This window comes from Phyllobates terribilis, unplaced genomic scaffold (genome assembly GCF_046119375.1).
Source record: "Phyllobates terribilis strain yellow unplaced genomic scaffold, ASM4611937v1 Scaffold_3__8_contigs__length_932513732, whole genome shotgun sequence".
NCBI classification, from domain to species: domain Eukaryota; kingdom Metazoa; phylum Chordata; class Amphibia; order Anura; family Dendrobatidae; genus Phyllobates; species Phyllobates terribilis.
Window position 1 is genome coordinate 754,936,186 of NW_027362763.1, and position 15,556 is coordinate 754,951,741.

General features: G+C 39.2%; 1 protein-coding gene across 2 annotated transcripts in view; it reads right to left on the minus strand.

Annotated features, from left to right (window-relative positions):
- The window catches only part of PCSK2 (proprotein convertase subtilisin/kexin type 2), a 370,368-nt gene that overhangs the window by 91,553 nt on the left and 263,259 nt on the right, over positions 1–15,556 (minus strand). For both annotated transcript variants that reach the window (XM_073672192.1, XM_073672191.1), the window contains 2 exons: positions 5,671–5,759; positions 1,488–1,663 (listed from right to left, as the gene is read on the minus strand). In XM_073672192.1, the coding sequence (XP_073528293.1) occupies positions 1,488–1,663; positions 5,671–5,759 (265 nt within the window). The remainder of the gene's footprint in view (positions 1–1,487; positions 1,664–5,670; positions 5,760–15,556) is intronic.

The window sequence follows — 15,556 nt, forward strand, 5'->3', positions numbered from 1 at the left end:
TTGAGTTCTGGTGTCTCGGGCAAAATAAAATCACCATGCGCGCCAGATTTGATCCAAGGGCCAGAGTTTGACAGGTATAGCCCCTGTGAAAGAACAATATATGGGCCCTTTGCAGTCCAATAGCTCATGATATTGCACTTTTCCGTCTGCTTTGGAGGTGAAAGTGGGCCCCCTTACCTCTTGAACCCCTGTGCGACTGCACATGTTGCACCAATGTTGTGTTCGACCCTGGGTGCCTCTCAATCTAAATGTCATGATGCTGATAGATATTAATGAGTACATAGAGTTATAGCGAAATGTCTAATTAAAGTACTGGAGAGTACACAATAATTGTTTTTCTAAATGACTTTCACTGTAGATTCTGAATAGTAGCAACTGATCCACAGGATGCTTATATCTGTCTGTCCTGTAGTCTCCTAGGCTCATATATCCTGTAGGAGAACCAGTGGTGTAGAATCAGGTCACATCAGCCTAGGAGACCTAGTAGGATACTCCACCTCTTTGTGCATAAACACTGTATGAGCAGTCTGCAGAACAGAACACGGCCGGTCCAAACTACAATTTAGCACACATTCACACATTAGTTTTTAAAACAAATGCATGTGTATTGTGTCCATTCCATTTAAACTCAGTACATGCCCTATTCTCATTCTTTTTTGCAGATCATATCACTAGGGATCCATTAAAAAAACAGACCTCAAAAATAGTAGCAGTCCAAACTCAGTTGTATCACGTACTACATCAGTGTGATTGAGGCTCTCAAACACGTAATGTGGCATATTTGATGCAAAATTTGTCCTAAATTTGTAAAAATTCACAGCCTTTGTGCTCCTATTCACATTCGTCACACAAAGGTAATAGGGACTCTTTTTCAAGATAATATGAATAAGTCAAAAGTCGATTTAAAGTGTTGAGGAAAAATAGTTAACAACTCTCCAGACATGCTGCTGGGAGCCCATATCAGCATGGAAACAAAGACACAAATGCAACATTTTGGGGGACTCTAAATCTTATGAATGAGATCTGAGAAAGAGGTTGGAGTCTTCCGAACGGTTGCATGTAAACGGATTGTCCAGTTGAAAAAAAAATCTAATGATATGTTCCTAATTTAAATATATAGAACCTTTTGCCAAAAGTGCCCCAAGCTCCAACTTTCAGCCTTGGTCCGGGGACCAGTTCTTGCTTGACGCAGGTCAAAGCCTGCTGTGTTGACATGTTAAAAGTGCTGTGTGTGAAGGGGGCTGGCTGACTGCTCATTTCGATACCTAAGTCAATCCTGTTCTCTGTGTATACATTGCCTGTAACACAACATGATGCACATACTGGACATAGAGTTACCATGACTTGGGCCTCAGACTGATCGGTTTACTTATCTGTCGAGTGTCTATGTCAAGAATGGAAATAATCTTCGGAAGTGACTCAAAAACTAAAAGATTAACGATATATTTTGATATTTGTGGAATTGGCTGACAAACAGTTGCATTTACCTTGTTCACCCCATCTGCCATAGCCTGTAAAGTTAGCTCTCTTGGTCCATCCACCGTCTTGCCATCATCGGTGGGCCCCCAGCTGGCACTGTAAATGTCTATTACCTGCGGCATGTGACTGATAGACGAAGCTTCAATAATATCAGTCATAAAGGGTTGATCCAACATACGGATTCCTGTTATTAGAAAAGATAGTAGTTTTATTATATGAATATATGGTAAATGATTTACAGCCATTGTGTAAATAGCTACAGCTTGTCAAGTTTCCTTATCATACTTCACCATATTGTAAAATTGTAGGCGAACCTTACATTATCCTTTATAGTGGACTATTTCTGTCTACTCATCTCTGTCACATATAAGAGCCCAATTGCTCTATTCTTCCATATCTAGCATTTCATGAGAGAGACTTCATCCCCATCATAAACAATGCTCCAATAATTGCTGCATCTCTCAAAGAATGGATGGCTCCCTGCTTGGCATGCACCACTTTTTCCTAGGGAACATGTACATGGTCCCCTTCAGGAGATTTGGAAGGGAAATAATAGTCAACAATGATCAAGTCACATAAACAAGAATAGGAGAAATGAAGAACTGAACCAAATTCATGGTGACCAACTTTTGCGGGAAATTATTTTTATGCCTAATCAGATTATGCCCAACTCAATCTGCACCCTTTAAATGTGCATTTTGAAGTCAGGGCTCCAACTAATGATAGAGAATCCCAGCATTAAGCAAAAAAACCCTTCCAGAAGCTTTTGGCAAAGCTCAAGAGATCTGCCAGCTCTTCTGGGACACTTCCATTTAGTCCACATTCTCACGTTCAGTATTTGGTCAGTATTTCACATACGTAAGCCAAAACCAGGAGTGGGTGAAAAATGTAGAAGTAGTGACGTGTTTCTATTATACTTTTCCTCTGATTGTTACACTCCTGATTTTGGCTTACAAATACAAATACTAATGTAAAATACTGACCAAATACTGAACGTGTGAACGTGGCCTTATCAGGGAAACTCCTGGAATTTCTGAAAAAATTCTCAAGTGTGACCAAATTGTATTATTAGCCTATGAGGCATTCCACATGTGTTAATTCATAGTTTTGATGCCTTCAGTGTGAATGTACAATTTTCATAGTCATGAAAATACAGAAAAATCTTTAAATGAGAAGGTGTGTCCAAACTTTTGGTCTGTACTGAATATACAGGGTGGTCCAAAAGTAGGTGGACAGAAAGTGTAATAAGGTTATGAAGGAGGAGATTTATCAACAAAATCCAGTAATTTTAGATAACATTATGTGGAGTGATGAATAGTGTTGAGCGAGTATGTTCTGTTAACCCTTTCGACGAGTATGCTCGGGCCGAGCTCCGAGTATTTATAGCTGCTTGGTGATATGGTTGAATCGCTCTCGTGTGCATGATTTGCGACTGTTTTACAGCTTTATTACATGTGAGGAATGTCTATTTCTTACACATTCCTCACATGTAATAAAGCTGTCAAACAGTTGCAAATCATGCACACGGGAGCGATTCAACCATATCACAGAGCAGCTGTAAATACTTGGAGCTCGGCCCGAGCATACTCGGAACAGAACATACTCGCTCAACCCTAGTGATGAAGCTTCTTTCAAATTGTCCGGCCATATTAACAGACATAATTGTATTTACTGGTATAATGAGAACATGCATTTAACATTAGAGCAACAACTAAATGAGCCTGGTGTCAATGTTTGGGGTGGTATTTCAAGTTTTGGTGTTTTAGGAGCAATATTTTTTGATGGAACAGTCACAGGAGATAAGTATCTCAAAATTCTAATGAATCAAGTTGTTCCCCAGTTACAGCAACAGCCTAATTCAAATGACCTTTATTTCCATCAAGATGGGGCCCCTCCACATTATTCAAGAGTAGTCCGCGAGTATCTTGATGAAACATTTCCTAATAAATGGATTGGCCGAAGAGGCCCACTTGATTGGCCGGCACGTTCACCAGACTTGACCCCAGTGTTTTTTTTCTTTAGGGGAGTACTCAAGGACAAAGTTTATAGTCGAAAGCCAAAAAGTGTCAGTGATTTGAAAAATGACATAAGAGATGCATTTCAAGAAATTAATACCCAAAGAGACTTGTGCAAAAAAGTTTGTCGAAGCGTAAGAGGCAGACTTCAAAGCTGTGCAAATTGTAATGGAAAACAGTTTGAGCACCTGCGTTGATAAAATTTAAGGGCTTTTGTATTATTGTTCAGAATAAAATTTAATTGTCAATGTTATGCTTGTGTTAGTAAATATAATTTTATATATAAATCAAAATAAATGTTATTATTTTCTGGCCACCTATTTTTGGACGACCCTATATATATATATATATATATATATATATATATATATATATATACATATACAGTGAGGAAAAAAGTATTTAGTCAGCCACCAATTGTGCAAGTTCTCCCACTTAAAAAGATGAGTGAGGCCTGTAATTGACATCATAGGTAGACCTCAACTATGAGAGACAAAATGAGAAAACAAATCCTAAAAATCACATTGTCTGATTTGGAAAGAATTTTTTTTCAAATTTTGGTGGAAAAAAAGTATTTGGTCAGTTACAAAAGTTCATCTCAATACTTTGTTACATATCCTTTGTTGGCAATGACAAAGATTAAACGTTTTCTGTAAGTCTTCACAAGGTTGGCACACACTGTTGCTGGAATGTTGGCCCATTCCTCCATGCAGATCTCCTCTAGAGCAGTGATGTTTTGGGGCTGTCGCTGGGCAACACGGACTTTCACCTCCCTCCAAACGTTTTCTATAGGGTTTAGATCTGGAGACTGGCTAGGCCACTCCAGGACCTTGAAATGCTTCTTACGAAGCCATTCCTTCGTTGCTCTGGCGGTGTGCTTGGGATCATTGTCATGCTGAAAGACCCAGCCACGTTTCATCTTCAATGCCCTTGCTGATGGAAGGAGGTATGCACTCAAAATCTCACGATACATGGCCCCATTCATTCTTTCATGTACACAGATCAGTTGTCCTGGTCCCTTGGCAGAGAAACAGCCCCAAAGAATGATGTTGCCACCCCCATGCTTCACAGTAGGTATGGTGTTCTTTGGATGCAACTCAGCATTCTTTCTCCTCCAAACATGATGAGTTGTGTGTCTACCAAAGAGTTCTACTTTGGTTTCATCTGACCATATGACATTCTCCCAATACTCTTCTGGATCATCTAAATGCTCTCTAGCAAACTACAGACGGGCCCGGACATGTAATGACTTAAGCACGTCTGGCACTGCAAGATCTGAGTCCCTGGCGGCGTAGTGTGTTACTGATGGTAGCCTGGGTAACGTTGGTCCCAGCTCTCTGCAGGTCATTCACTAGCTCCCCCCGTGTGGTTCTGGGATTTTTACTCATGGTTCTTGAGATCATTTTGACCCCACGGTTTGAGATCTTGTGTGGATCCCCAGATCAAGGGAGATTATCAGTGGTCTTGTATGTCTTCCATTTTCTAATTATTGCTCCCACAGATGATTTCTTCACACCAAGCTGCTTGCCTATTGCAGATTCAGTCTTCCCAGCCTGGTGCAGGGCTAAAATTTTGTTTCTGGTGTCCTTCGACAGCTCTTTTGTCTTCACCATAGTGGAGTTTGGAGTGTGACAGAGGTTGCGGACAGGTGTCTTTTTTATACTGATAACAAGTTCAAACAGGTGCCAGTACTACAGGTAATGAGTGGAGGACAGAGGAGGCTCTTAAAGAAGAAGTTACATTTCTGTGAGAGCCAGAAATCTTGCTTGTTTGTAATTGACCAAATACTTATTTTCCACCAACCAAAATTTAAAAAAAAATTCTTTCCAAATCAGAGAATGTGATTTTCAGGATTTGTTTTCTTATTTTGTCTCTCATAGTTGAGGTCTACCTATGATTACAGACCTCTCTCATCTTTTTAAGTGGGAGAACTTGTACAATTGGTGGCTGACTAAATACTTTTTTTCCCCACTGCACAGTATATGAAACCAATACCAATGATGCACTTAATTCTTTATATATTCCTTCTATGTACAGTAGGTGGCAATATAAACTAGAGCAAATCAATCAAGTACAATCGTATCTGTATACCATTATTGTGTTTTTTCAATGCATCTTTTTAAAAGTAAAAAATAATAATAATTGACATAAAAAATATAAGTATATTATACTATACCGGCAACTTTTGAACTATATGCAACTCCCACCCCACAAATGTTGTTGTTTGCAGCAGCAGATACTTCTCCCGCACATCGAGTCCCATGGCTGTGATAAATGAGACAAAAACATAAGAAATATAGTTACATCCTAGATGACTGAAGAGTTATTTGCTGAACTACTAAATTGGACTCTTAGCACAACTGCATAAATAAAGATGACATAGAGGATGAAAATGAATAAACTATTTTTTCATTATTATTATTTATTCTATTAATTATACGTAGACCTCAGTCAGATGACCGTTTTTCACATTCCATTATACTCTATGGGGCTGTTCACAGGTCTATCTTTTTTGCAAACTGAGGATTAAAAAAAATATAGAGACATGTCCGATTTTTATCCAAGTCATAGATCAAACTTGGAAATACAAGTGAATGGGTCTCTGAAAAATGTAGACATTATTGGCATCCTAGTTGCAACAATGTGCTGGTCATTTTCTGGAAATCGCATCCATACTTGGTACCTGATAAGTGGACATCAGAATTTAGCCTTAGGGTGTGTCCACACATATTAAAATTATTGCAGATCTTCTATTTGGATTTTTGAGTAGAAAATCAGCAGAATCTTATAAAATTCTCATTCCCACATTGCAGGTATTTTCCATGCAGAATTTCTGTTGTACGTAAATTGTAGGTTTATGGCAGAACTTCCCTATGGAATTTGATGGGGAAGTCAAAATCAGCAATAAAGACTTTTTTATTTTATTTTACTGATTACTTCCAGACTTGCAGCCAAATCCACTAGTTCAGAATTAAAAAAATAAAAATGTTAAATGGTAACTAGACAGCAGATACGTTTCAATGAAAAATATAATTTAATAGAAACCAGGGACCTAGCCGCATGGGAGACTAATCGGACAGGAGGGTCTCCAGCTGCTTCTCCCTTCCCGTTGTCCTGCAGTAACTGGTCTCTGTCTTTACAAGCAGGCAAGAAGCCGCCTGAAACACACTTGTCCAACTAGTCTCCCATGCGGCTCACTCCCCAGTGGCTTTTAAACTATGTTCTTCTCTGAAACGCCGCAGCATTTCAGAGTCAAACATACATGGCTAAAGTCATACAGTCACCATATGATACATGCGGTCTGTGGATTGGGCAGCATGTATCAGCTGTCAGGTTCCCTTTAAGTTAAAATAATTCCAAAATAATCATATGGAATACAACATCATCATATGGGCTGTGATGCATCAACATGGTAATATCTAAAATATCAGCAAAAGACGTTTTATTTTTCTTTGTTTAACCCCTTCGCAAGCCTGGGATTTTCCTTTTTTGCATTTTCGTTTTTTGCTCCCCTTGTTCCCAGAGCCATAGCGCTTTTATTGTTTGGTCAATATGGCCGTGTGAGGGCTTATTTTTTGCGGGACCAGTTGTACTTTTCAACGCCATTACTAGTTTTACCATATTGTGTACGGGAAAACAGGAAAAAAATTCCAAGTGCGGTGAAATTGCAAAAAAAGTGCAATACCAGAGATGTTTGTTTAAAATTTTTTTACCACGTTCACTGAATGCTAAAACCGACCTGCCATTATTATTCTCCAGGTCATTATGAGTTTGCAGACACCAAACATGTATAGGTTCTTTTTTATTTAAGTGGTGAAAAAAAATTCCAAAGTTTGCTAAAAAAAAAAAAAAATGGCGCCATTTTCCAAGACCCGTAGCGTCTCCATTTTTCAGGATCTGGGGCTGGGTGAGGGCTTATTTTTTGCGCGCCGAGCTGAAGTTTTTGTTGATAGCATTTTGGGGTAGATCTGATGTTTTGATCGCCCGTTATTGCATTTTATTTTAATGTTGCGGCGACCAAAGAACGTAATTCTGGCGTTTAGAATTTTTTTCTCGTTATGCCGTTTACCGATCAAATTAATTCTTTTTTTATATTGATAAATCGGTCGATTCTGAATGCGGCGAAGCCAAATATGTGTACGTGTTTTTTTTTTTTATTATTATTTTATTTTGAATGGGGCGAAAGGGGGGTGATTTAAACTTTTATATTTTTAAAATTTTTTAAATATTTTTAAAAACATTTTTTTTTTCACTTTTTGCTTGCTTCTTTAGTCTCCATAGGAGACTAGAAGCAGCACTTGTCTGATCACCTCTATGCAGCAGAAATGGTCCTGTGCTATGAGCGCCGACCACTAGGTGGAGCTCATAGCGATCAGCTCATGACAACCACTGGAGTCTGCTGCAGACCCAGGGTTGTGATGCCCATGCATCGGTGACCCGCGATCACGTGACGGGGTCACCGATGGACGGGGTAAGTGACGAGCTTCCGGCGCGGTGCTGTTAAATGCCGCTGTCAGAGATTGACAGCGGCATTTAACATGTTAACAGACGGGGGTGGATCGCGATTCCACCCGCGGCTGTTGCGGGCACATGTCAGCTGTAAGAATCAGCTGACGTGCCCGGTTCAGTGCGGGCTCAGGGCCGGAGCCCTCTTTGAACCGAGGGATTACAGCCTGTTGCGTACAAATACGGCACAGGCTGTAAAGGAGTTTTCCCACGAACAAAGTTCATTTTAACCAACATTTTAATAAATAGATCTTTGAATAGTAATAAGCTCCACAATTGGATGCAAAGCAAAAAAGTATACAAACATTACAGCACAGAATCATAGCTGATTCTTTCTTTGAGGTAAAATATTTAACCCCTTTCCGAAATGTGCCATACATGTACGGCACATGACAGGTCTCTCCCTTTGGTGAGGGCTCCGGCAACGAGCCCGCACCTTTTCCGGGGACATGACAGCTGATGTGATCGGCTGTCGTGCGCCCCTATCGCGATCAACCTGCGGCTGTTAACATGTTAAATTCTCCCCGGCTCCTCGGCAGCATCCGTCGCATTGGTTACAGTGGGGGACACCTAGGAGAGGTGAGTACATGGATTTTATTATTTTATTCTTATTTTTACAGATGGGGACACTGGGAGCAGACTACCACTACCCTCATCATGGTCCCTGGTGGTGCTGATCACAGCGTTGGCAGGGAGTCATGATGAGGGCAGTGTTCAGCACCCGGCGCTTGGGAACAGCGCTAACTGTAGCGCTTATTTCCAGGCGCCGGTACGTGTCACACGGATGTCATAGCAAAAAACTGACTTGTCTCAGTGTGGAGCACACGGACACACAGTCAGTGAAAACACACTGAGATGTGCACAGACCCATTGATTTTAATTGTGTGTCAGTATCTCCAGTACGTGTGGAAACTGTCACCACTCGTACCAGAGACACTGACATGTGAAAGAGCCCTAAAGCAGAGCCATGATCCTGCACTGCTATGCCTTATAACAGCTATCAGACTGCAGAAAGTGAAAGTCCCATAGTGGGACTAAGTAAAAAAGTTAAAATAACGTTAAAAAATAGTTGCAAAAATATTTTTTTAAAAATCACAAAATAATAAAAAAAAAAAAAATATATATATATATATATATATATATATTGTACCCATAAAGAAATATTATTGTAAAAAAAATAAACAATAAAAGTACACATATTTGGTATCGACACGTCCAGAACGACCCAACCCATAAAACTGTCCCACTAGTTAACCCCTTTAGTGAACAGGGTTAAAATAAAAAATAAAAAACGAGGCAAAAAACAATGCTTTATCATCATACCACCTAGCAAAAAGTGGAATAAAATGCAATAAAAAAAACAAATAAAACTGGTACCGCAGAAAATGTCATCTTGTTCCGTAAAAAACAAGCTGCCATACAGTTCCATCGGCCAAAAAATAAAAAGTTATAGTCGCAGAATAAAGCTATGCAAAAATAATTATTTTTTCTATAAAATAGTTTTTATTGCGTAGAAGCGCCAAAACATAAAAAAAATATAAATGTGGTACCGCTGTAATCGTACTCACCCGGAGAATAAAGCAGCCTTTTACCACATGCAGAACGGCATAAAAATAAACCCCAAAAAACAATTCCTGCATTGTTGGTTTTTTGTTAATTCTGCCTCCCAAAAAACAGAATAGAAAGCGATCAAAAAAATGTCATGTGCTCAAAAATGGTACCAATAAAAATGTCAACCCGTCCAGCAAAAAATAAGACCCCACATGACACATTGGCTGAAATATGGAAAAATTATATCTCTCAAAATATGGCTTTGCAAAAACTAGTTTTAATAAAAAAAAACTATTTTAAGTGTGTGACAGCTGCCAAACATACAAGCCCGATATAAATCTGGTATCGCTGTAATCGCACCGACCCGAAGAATAAAGTCGTCTAATCACTTATACCGCACGAGGAAAGGCGTAAGAAATAAACAAAAACAATTCTTCACCTGCTACTGATTTGTTCATTCTGCCTCCCAAAGATCGCAGTGAGGTTTGGTCAATATTTATCCTGCGCTCTGCGCTGAGCGCTTACACTGGGGTTTCCATGTAAATCTCTCAAATACGTGATTCAGGTACAGAACCCCCAGCAGAAGATTCCTTATAATGAGGCAGATGGAGGCACTGTGGATGCCGTTTGGCCTATGTCTGTCTTTTTATTAGGCGTGCATAAAACTGCTGTCGGCCACAGTTTTGTGAACCTCTGAAAAAAACTACACATCTGAACAGTGGCCAGACGGAGTCCATAGTAACTTTGCTGCCTCATTATAGTGAATGGATCCCTTGGGGTTTCATCTGAATTACGTTACTTGGAGACTTAAATGGAAACCCCGATATCAATGCTCAGCGTAGAGCGCCGATTAAATGGGAACATTTTACATAATTTTGGATCACAATAAAAGCTTCTACTCAATCCACAAAAAAAGCAAGTCCCCACTCAGGTCTGTCATCTGTTAATGGAAATATAGGGGCTTCCACGTTACTAGTAGCACAAAGGCTCTGGAAAAGTAAAATGGCCTTTGCTCCCGAAAAGAAATTCAGCAATTTCCATGCTCCCAAATCAAAAAGTCCCCCTCCCTTCTGAGCCCCACAGTGTGCCTAAAACACAGTTAGCGTCTACATGTTTGGCATTTCTGTAGCGATGAGAACCCGCCTAATTTACGGGTGCATGTCTCCAGAAGCACAAGCTGCGCACAACGTACTGGTAACTACAACGTACTGGTCACTACAACAGCAGTTTGTAACTTTCACTCAGCAATATCCACTGCTGGTTATTTTTGGAAAACACCCATGTAGTTAAAATCCTCACCACACCTGAAGATAAATTCCAAAGGGTATAATTTCCAAAATGGGGTCACTTGAGGCGGGATTCTGCTTTTATAGCACTTAGGGTCTCTGTATATGGAGTCTACTATACTATTCTAGGAAAATTTGCGCTTCAGGAGGCAAATAGCGCTCCGTCCCTCCCAAGTCTCGCCGTGTGGCAAAGCAGTACTGCACAGCCACATATGGTGTATTTCTACATTCAGCAGCATTTATTTGTGTGACACATTTTGGTGCCATTTTTACCCATTTCCCAGTGTGAAAATGTAAAATCTGGGGCTAAAACAGAACTTTGGTGGAAAAAATTTAATTATTCTTGTTTCACCACCCAATGATGTAAAATTCTGTGAGGCACATGTGGTGTTAACATGCTCACTGCACCCCTATATGAATTCAATGAGAGGTGTTGTTTGTAAAATGGGATCACTTATGGGGAGTTCTGCTGTTCTGGCACTTTAGGGGCACTTGTTCCCTTCTGAGCTTTGCACTGTGCCTCAAAAGTAGTTTTTGACCACATATGGGGCATCAACGTACACAGGAGAAATTGCCCAACAAATTTTGATGTCCATTTTCTATTGCTATCCTTATGAAAATAAAAAATTGGGGGCTGAAACAACATTTTTCTGTAATAATATATTTTTTTCATTTTCACAGATCAACGTTGTGAAATTCTGTGAAGCACCTGTGGGTTCAAGGTGCTCACCACACATCTAGATAAAATCCTTGAGGGGTCTAGTTTTCAAAATCGGGTCACTTATGGGGATTTTCCACTGTTTAGGCAGATTAGGAGCTCTCCAAACGCGACATGACACCCGCAGACCATTCCATCAAAGTCTGCGTTCCAAACCACCACTGCTTTTCTGAGCTCTGCCGTGCACTCAAATAGTGGTTTTCCCCCATATATGGGATATCTGCACACTCCGGAGAAACTGCACAACAAATTTTGGGTTCTATTTTCTCCTGTTACTCTTGTAAAAATAAAAAAATGGTGCTAAAAGAGCATTTTTGTGGGAAAAATGTGAAACTTTTATTTTCACGGCTCAATGTTATAAACTTCTGTGAAGCACCTGAGGGTTCAAAGTGCTCACCATACATCTAGATAAGTTCCCCAAGTGATCTAGTTTCCAAAATGGTGTCACTTGTGGTGGGTTTCTACTGTTTAGGCACATCAGGGGCTCTCCAAACGCAACATGGCGTCCGCTAATTATTTCAGCAAAATTTGCGTTCAAAAAGTTAAATGGCTCTTCATCCCTTCCAAGCCCTGCTGTGCCCCCAAACAGTAATTTTCCTCAACATATTGGGTATCTTCATACTCCTGAGAAATTTCACAACAAATTATACAGTGCAATTTCTCCTGATACCCTTATGAAAATGCAAAATTAGGGGCTAAAAATAATTTTTGTGGGAAATATGTCAAATTTTTAGTTTCACGGCTCAATGTTATAAACTTCTGTGAAGCACCTGTTGGTTCAAGGTGCTCACCACACATCTAGAAAAGTTCCCCAAGTGATCTAGTTTCCAAAATGGTGTCACTTGTGGGGGGTTTCAACTGTTTAGGCACTTCAGGGACTCTCCAAATGCAACATTGTGTTTGCTAATTATTCCAGCAAATTTTACATTCAAAAAGTCAAACGATGCTCAATCCCTTCCGAGTCCTGCTGTGTAACCCAAACAGTGGTTTTCCCCCACATATGAGGTATTGGCATGTTCAGGAGAAATTGCACAAGAAATTCTGGGGTCCTTTTTTTCCTGGGACCCTTGCAAAAATAAAACAAATTGGGTCTAAAGTAAAATTTTTGTGAAAAATGTTTATTTTTTCTTCCACATTCAAAAAATTCCTGTGAAGCACCTGAAGGGTTAATAATCTTCTTGAATGTGGTGCAGATTTTAGAAACGTGTCACTTTTGGGTATTTTCTGTCATAAAAATGATTTTGTAAATTTTGTTAGAAAAATGAGAAATCGCTGGTCAACCTTTAACCCTTATAAATTCCTAACAAAAAAAAAATTATTTCACTTTTTTACACTTTTATTATGGCTTGACTGCTACAATATTACATCCTTTTTTCCCATCAAGCTAATTGTGGCAAACTAATGATTAAGCAATAAGCAATTATCCATGGGTAGATCTGCTATACAGACTGCCTTACAGTGCAAGTTTTGAAATCATAAGCAAAAGTTATACAAGCTGTGTAAAATATGCAATGCAAGCAAAAGTGTGGTAATGACAATTGCAGGCAGGAAACACAGCTTTACACATTTATTTAAAGGGCTTATCAGGGTTAAGAAAACTAAGATCATCTCTTGGTGTGGAGGACCTTCCCAGTCTGTATACTAAATGGCCAGTCTTTTATTTTTTTTAGAAGAACAGTGTAATGCTTGATTTCCCCTATGATGGCACTATAGCGGCACTGAATACTTGATATTGGAAAATGTCTGTCCCTTGGCTGCAGCTTGTTTTTAAAAAAAAACTGTTCTATATTCACTATCCCCAGATCCAGCAATGAGTCTTAAACGCTACTCCTGGTATCTGTTATTGTCTGCAGTGCTGACATCACATTGACAGCGCTGCAGCCAATCAGTGAGCTCAGCGGCTTTGAGCGACTTGTGCCATCAACTTGGGTAGAGTCACTGAGCTTAGTTATTGACTGCAATGCAGACGATGTGACAAAGCAGCGCGGAAACTCAGCACTTGACCTGGGGAGGGTGAGTAAAATAGAGTTTATTTTTTTTTTTTTTTAAAAATGCAGCTGAGACAGGTATTTTCCAAAAGTGGAAAACCCCTTTAATCACTAAGACTCCCAGCACAAAGTGAAAAATGCTTTAAAGTGTTTATTTTGAATTAATTATAAGTTGAAAATATTGTTACTAATGATAATAACTAAAATATTTCATTTAAAATACTGCAAGGTATTAATTAATATTTCTTAGTTTTGCCTAATTGCTTAGTGTAACAATTACTACACTAACCAGGATAATTTATGAGCTGCAGTGGAGGCTGAGAATTTCAGAAAATATTAACCTTTATTTTATTACCTATATGTCCATGCAAGTGAAGTAATTAACTAATAAATAAGCCACTTTTACATAGAAACTGTGATATGAGACGCCTCATTGATTTTGGAAAATTATGATAATGAGAATAATCCTTTACATACCCTGCAATAAACAGGCCTTGTAAACAGGACATTTTACACACAATTTAACATCCTAAATCTCAATACCATCGATTCACTGGGCTTGAAAAGTTCAGATCCATTATTTACACACTGAAGATCTGTCAGGCTAGAAGATAGGATGACTAGCCTTGCAGCACTTTTGTGCCTTTTAGGATATCTCAAGTTTTGAAGGACATAAAAAAACAGGCTTGCCATATTTTGAGGTTATTAGTCACTTAATAAAGTTTTACAATCTCTAATAATAATCCGTAACATGCTCAGAACTAGTAAAATAGCTGTTATCCACTTGCTGAGTAAATTCTGCTCTGCACCCAGGTTGGTGCCATGGCCCCCTGTCCTCCAGAGATGGAGATGTTCCATGTAGCTGCTCTCTTAACAAATGATCATGCAAAACTCTTCTCTCTATTAACTTGAATATTATATTTAAAATGTGGTTTTCAAACCAAATAACCCCTTGAACGTTTACCAAAAAATTGACAAAAGCTCGCAAAGTCTTAAATTATAGCATCAAACGTGTCAGCGAATTTATGAATTAATTCAATTTGGAGAATAAATACAAAGTTGCTAACGACATCAAACTATGTAGGATATTAAAATCTGACCTTGACATTACAATATTGCAAAACGATCTGGATACGAGGTCTGAATGGGCAAACACTTAACAGATAAGGTTTAGTGTAGATAAATGTAGAGTAATGCACCTAGGACAGAGTAATCTTATTGCTGAATATACATTAAATGGGAGTATACTCGGGACAACAGAACAGGAGAAGGACTTGGGTATTCTGGTTACAAGTAAGCTGAGCAGTAGTACTCAATGTCAAGCAGCAGCCTCAAAAGCAAACAAGATTCTGGAATGTATAAAAAGGGAAATAAAATCCTGTGATCCCAATTGTTGCCCCATTATAAATCACTGGTGAGGCCACATCTGGAATATGGGATCCAGTATTGGGCTGCACATTTTAAAAAGGGTATTCAGAAGTTAGAGTCAGTTCCAAGGCGGCAACTAGATTATTAGAAGGGATGGAAGGCCTCTCATATGATGAGAGATTGGAAAAGTTGGGTTTGTTTAGCTTAGAAAAAAGACGTCTCAGAGGAGATCTCATTTATATGTATAAGTATATGTGTGGTCAGTACAAAGGCCTAGCACATGACTTCCAAAGATCGTACTAAGGACGAGGGGGCACTCATTACGGGTGGAAGAAAGGAGATTAAATAGGAAAGGGTTCTTCCCAGTTAGAGCAGTCACACTGTGGAATGCCGACCACAAGAGGTAGTAATGGCAGACACTATAATAGCGTTCAAAAAAGGGCTGGATGATTTCCTCGATGCACATAGCATTATGGATTACAGTTAAATTAGTGAAAAAATGTACAATTGATGGAGGAATTTTGAACTTGATGGACCTAGGTCTTTATTCATCTTATGTAACTACTTTGTAACTATGTATAACTTCACCGTGATATGGACACCTTTTCGGCAATTCTTTTTCAGAAAATATCTTTTTGGCTCGCC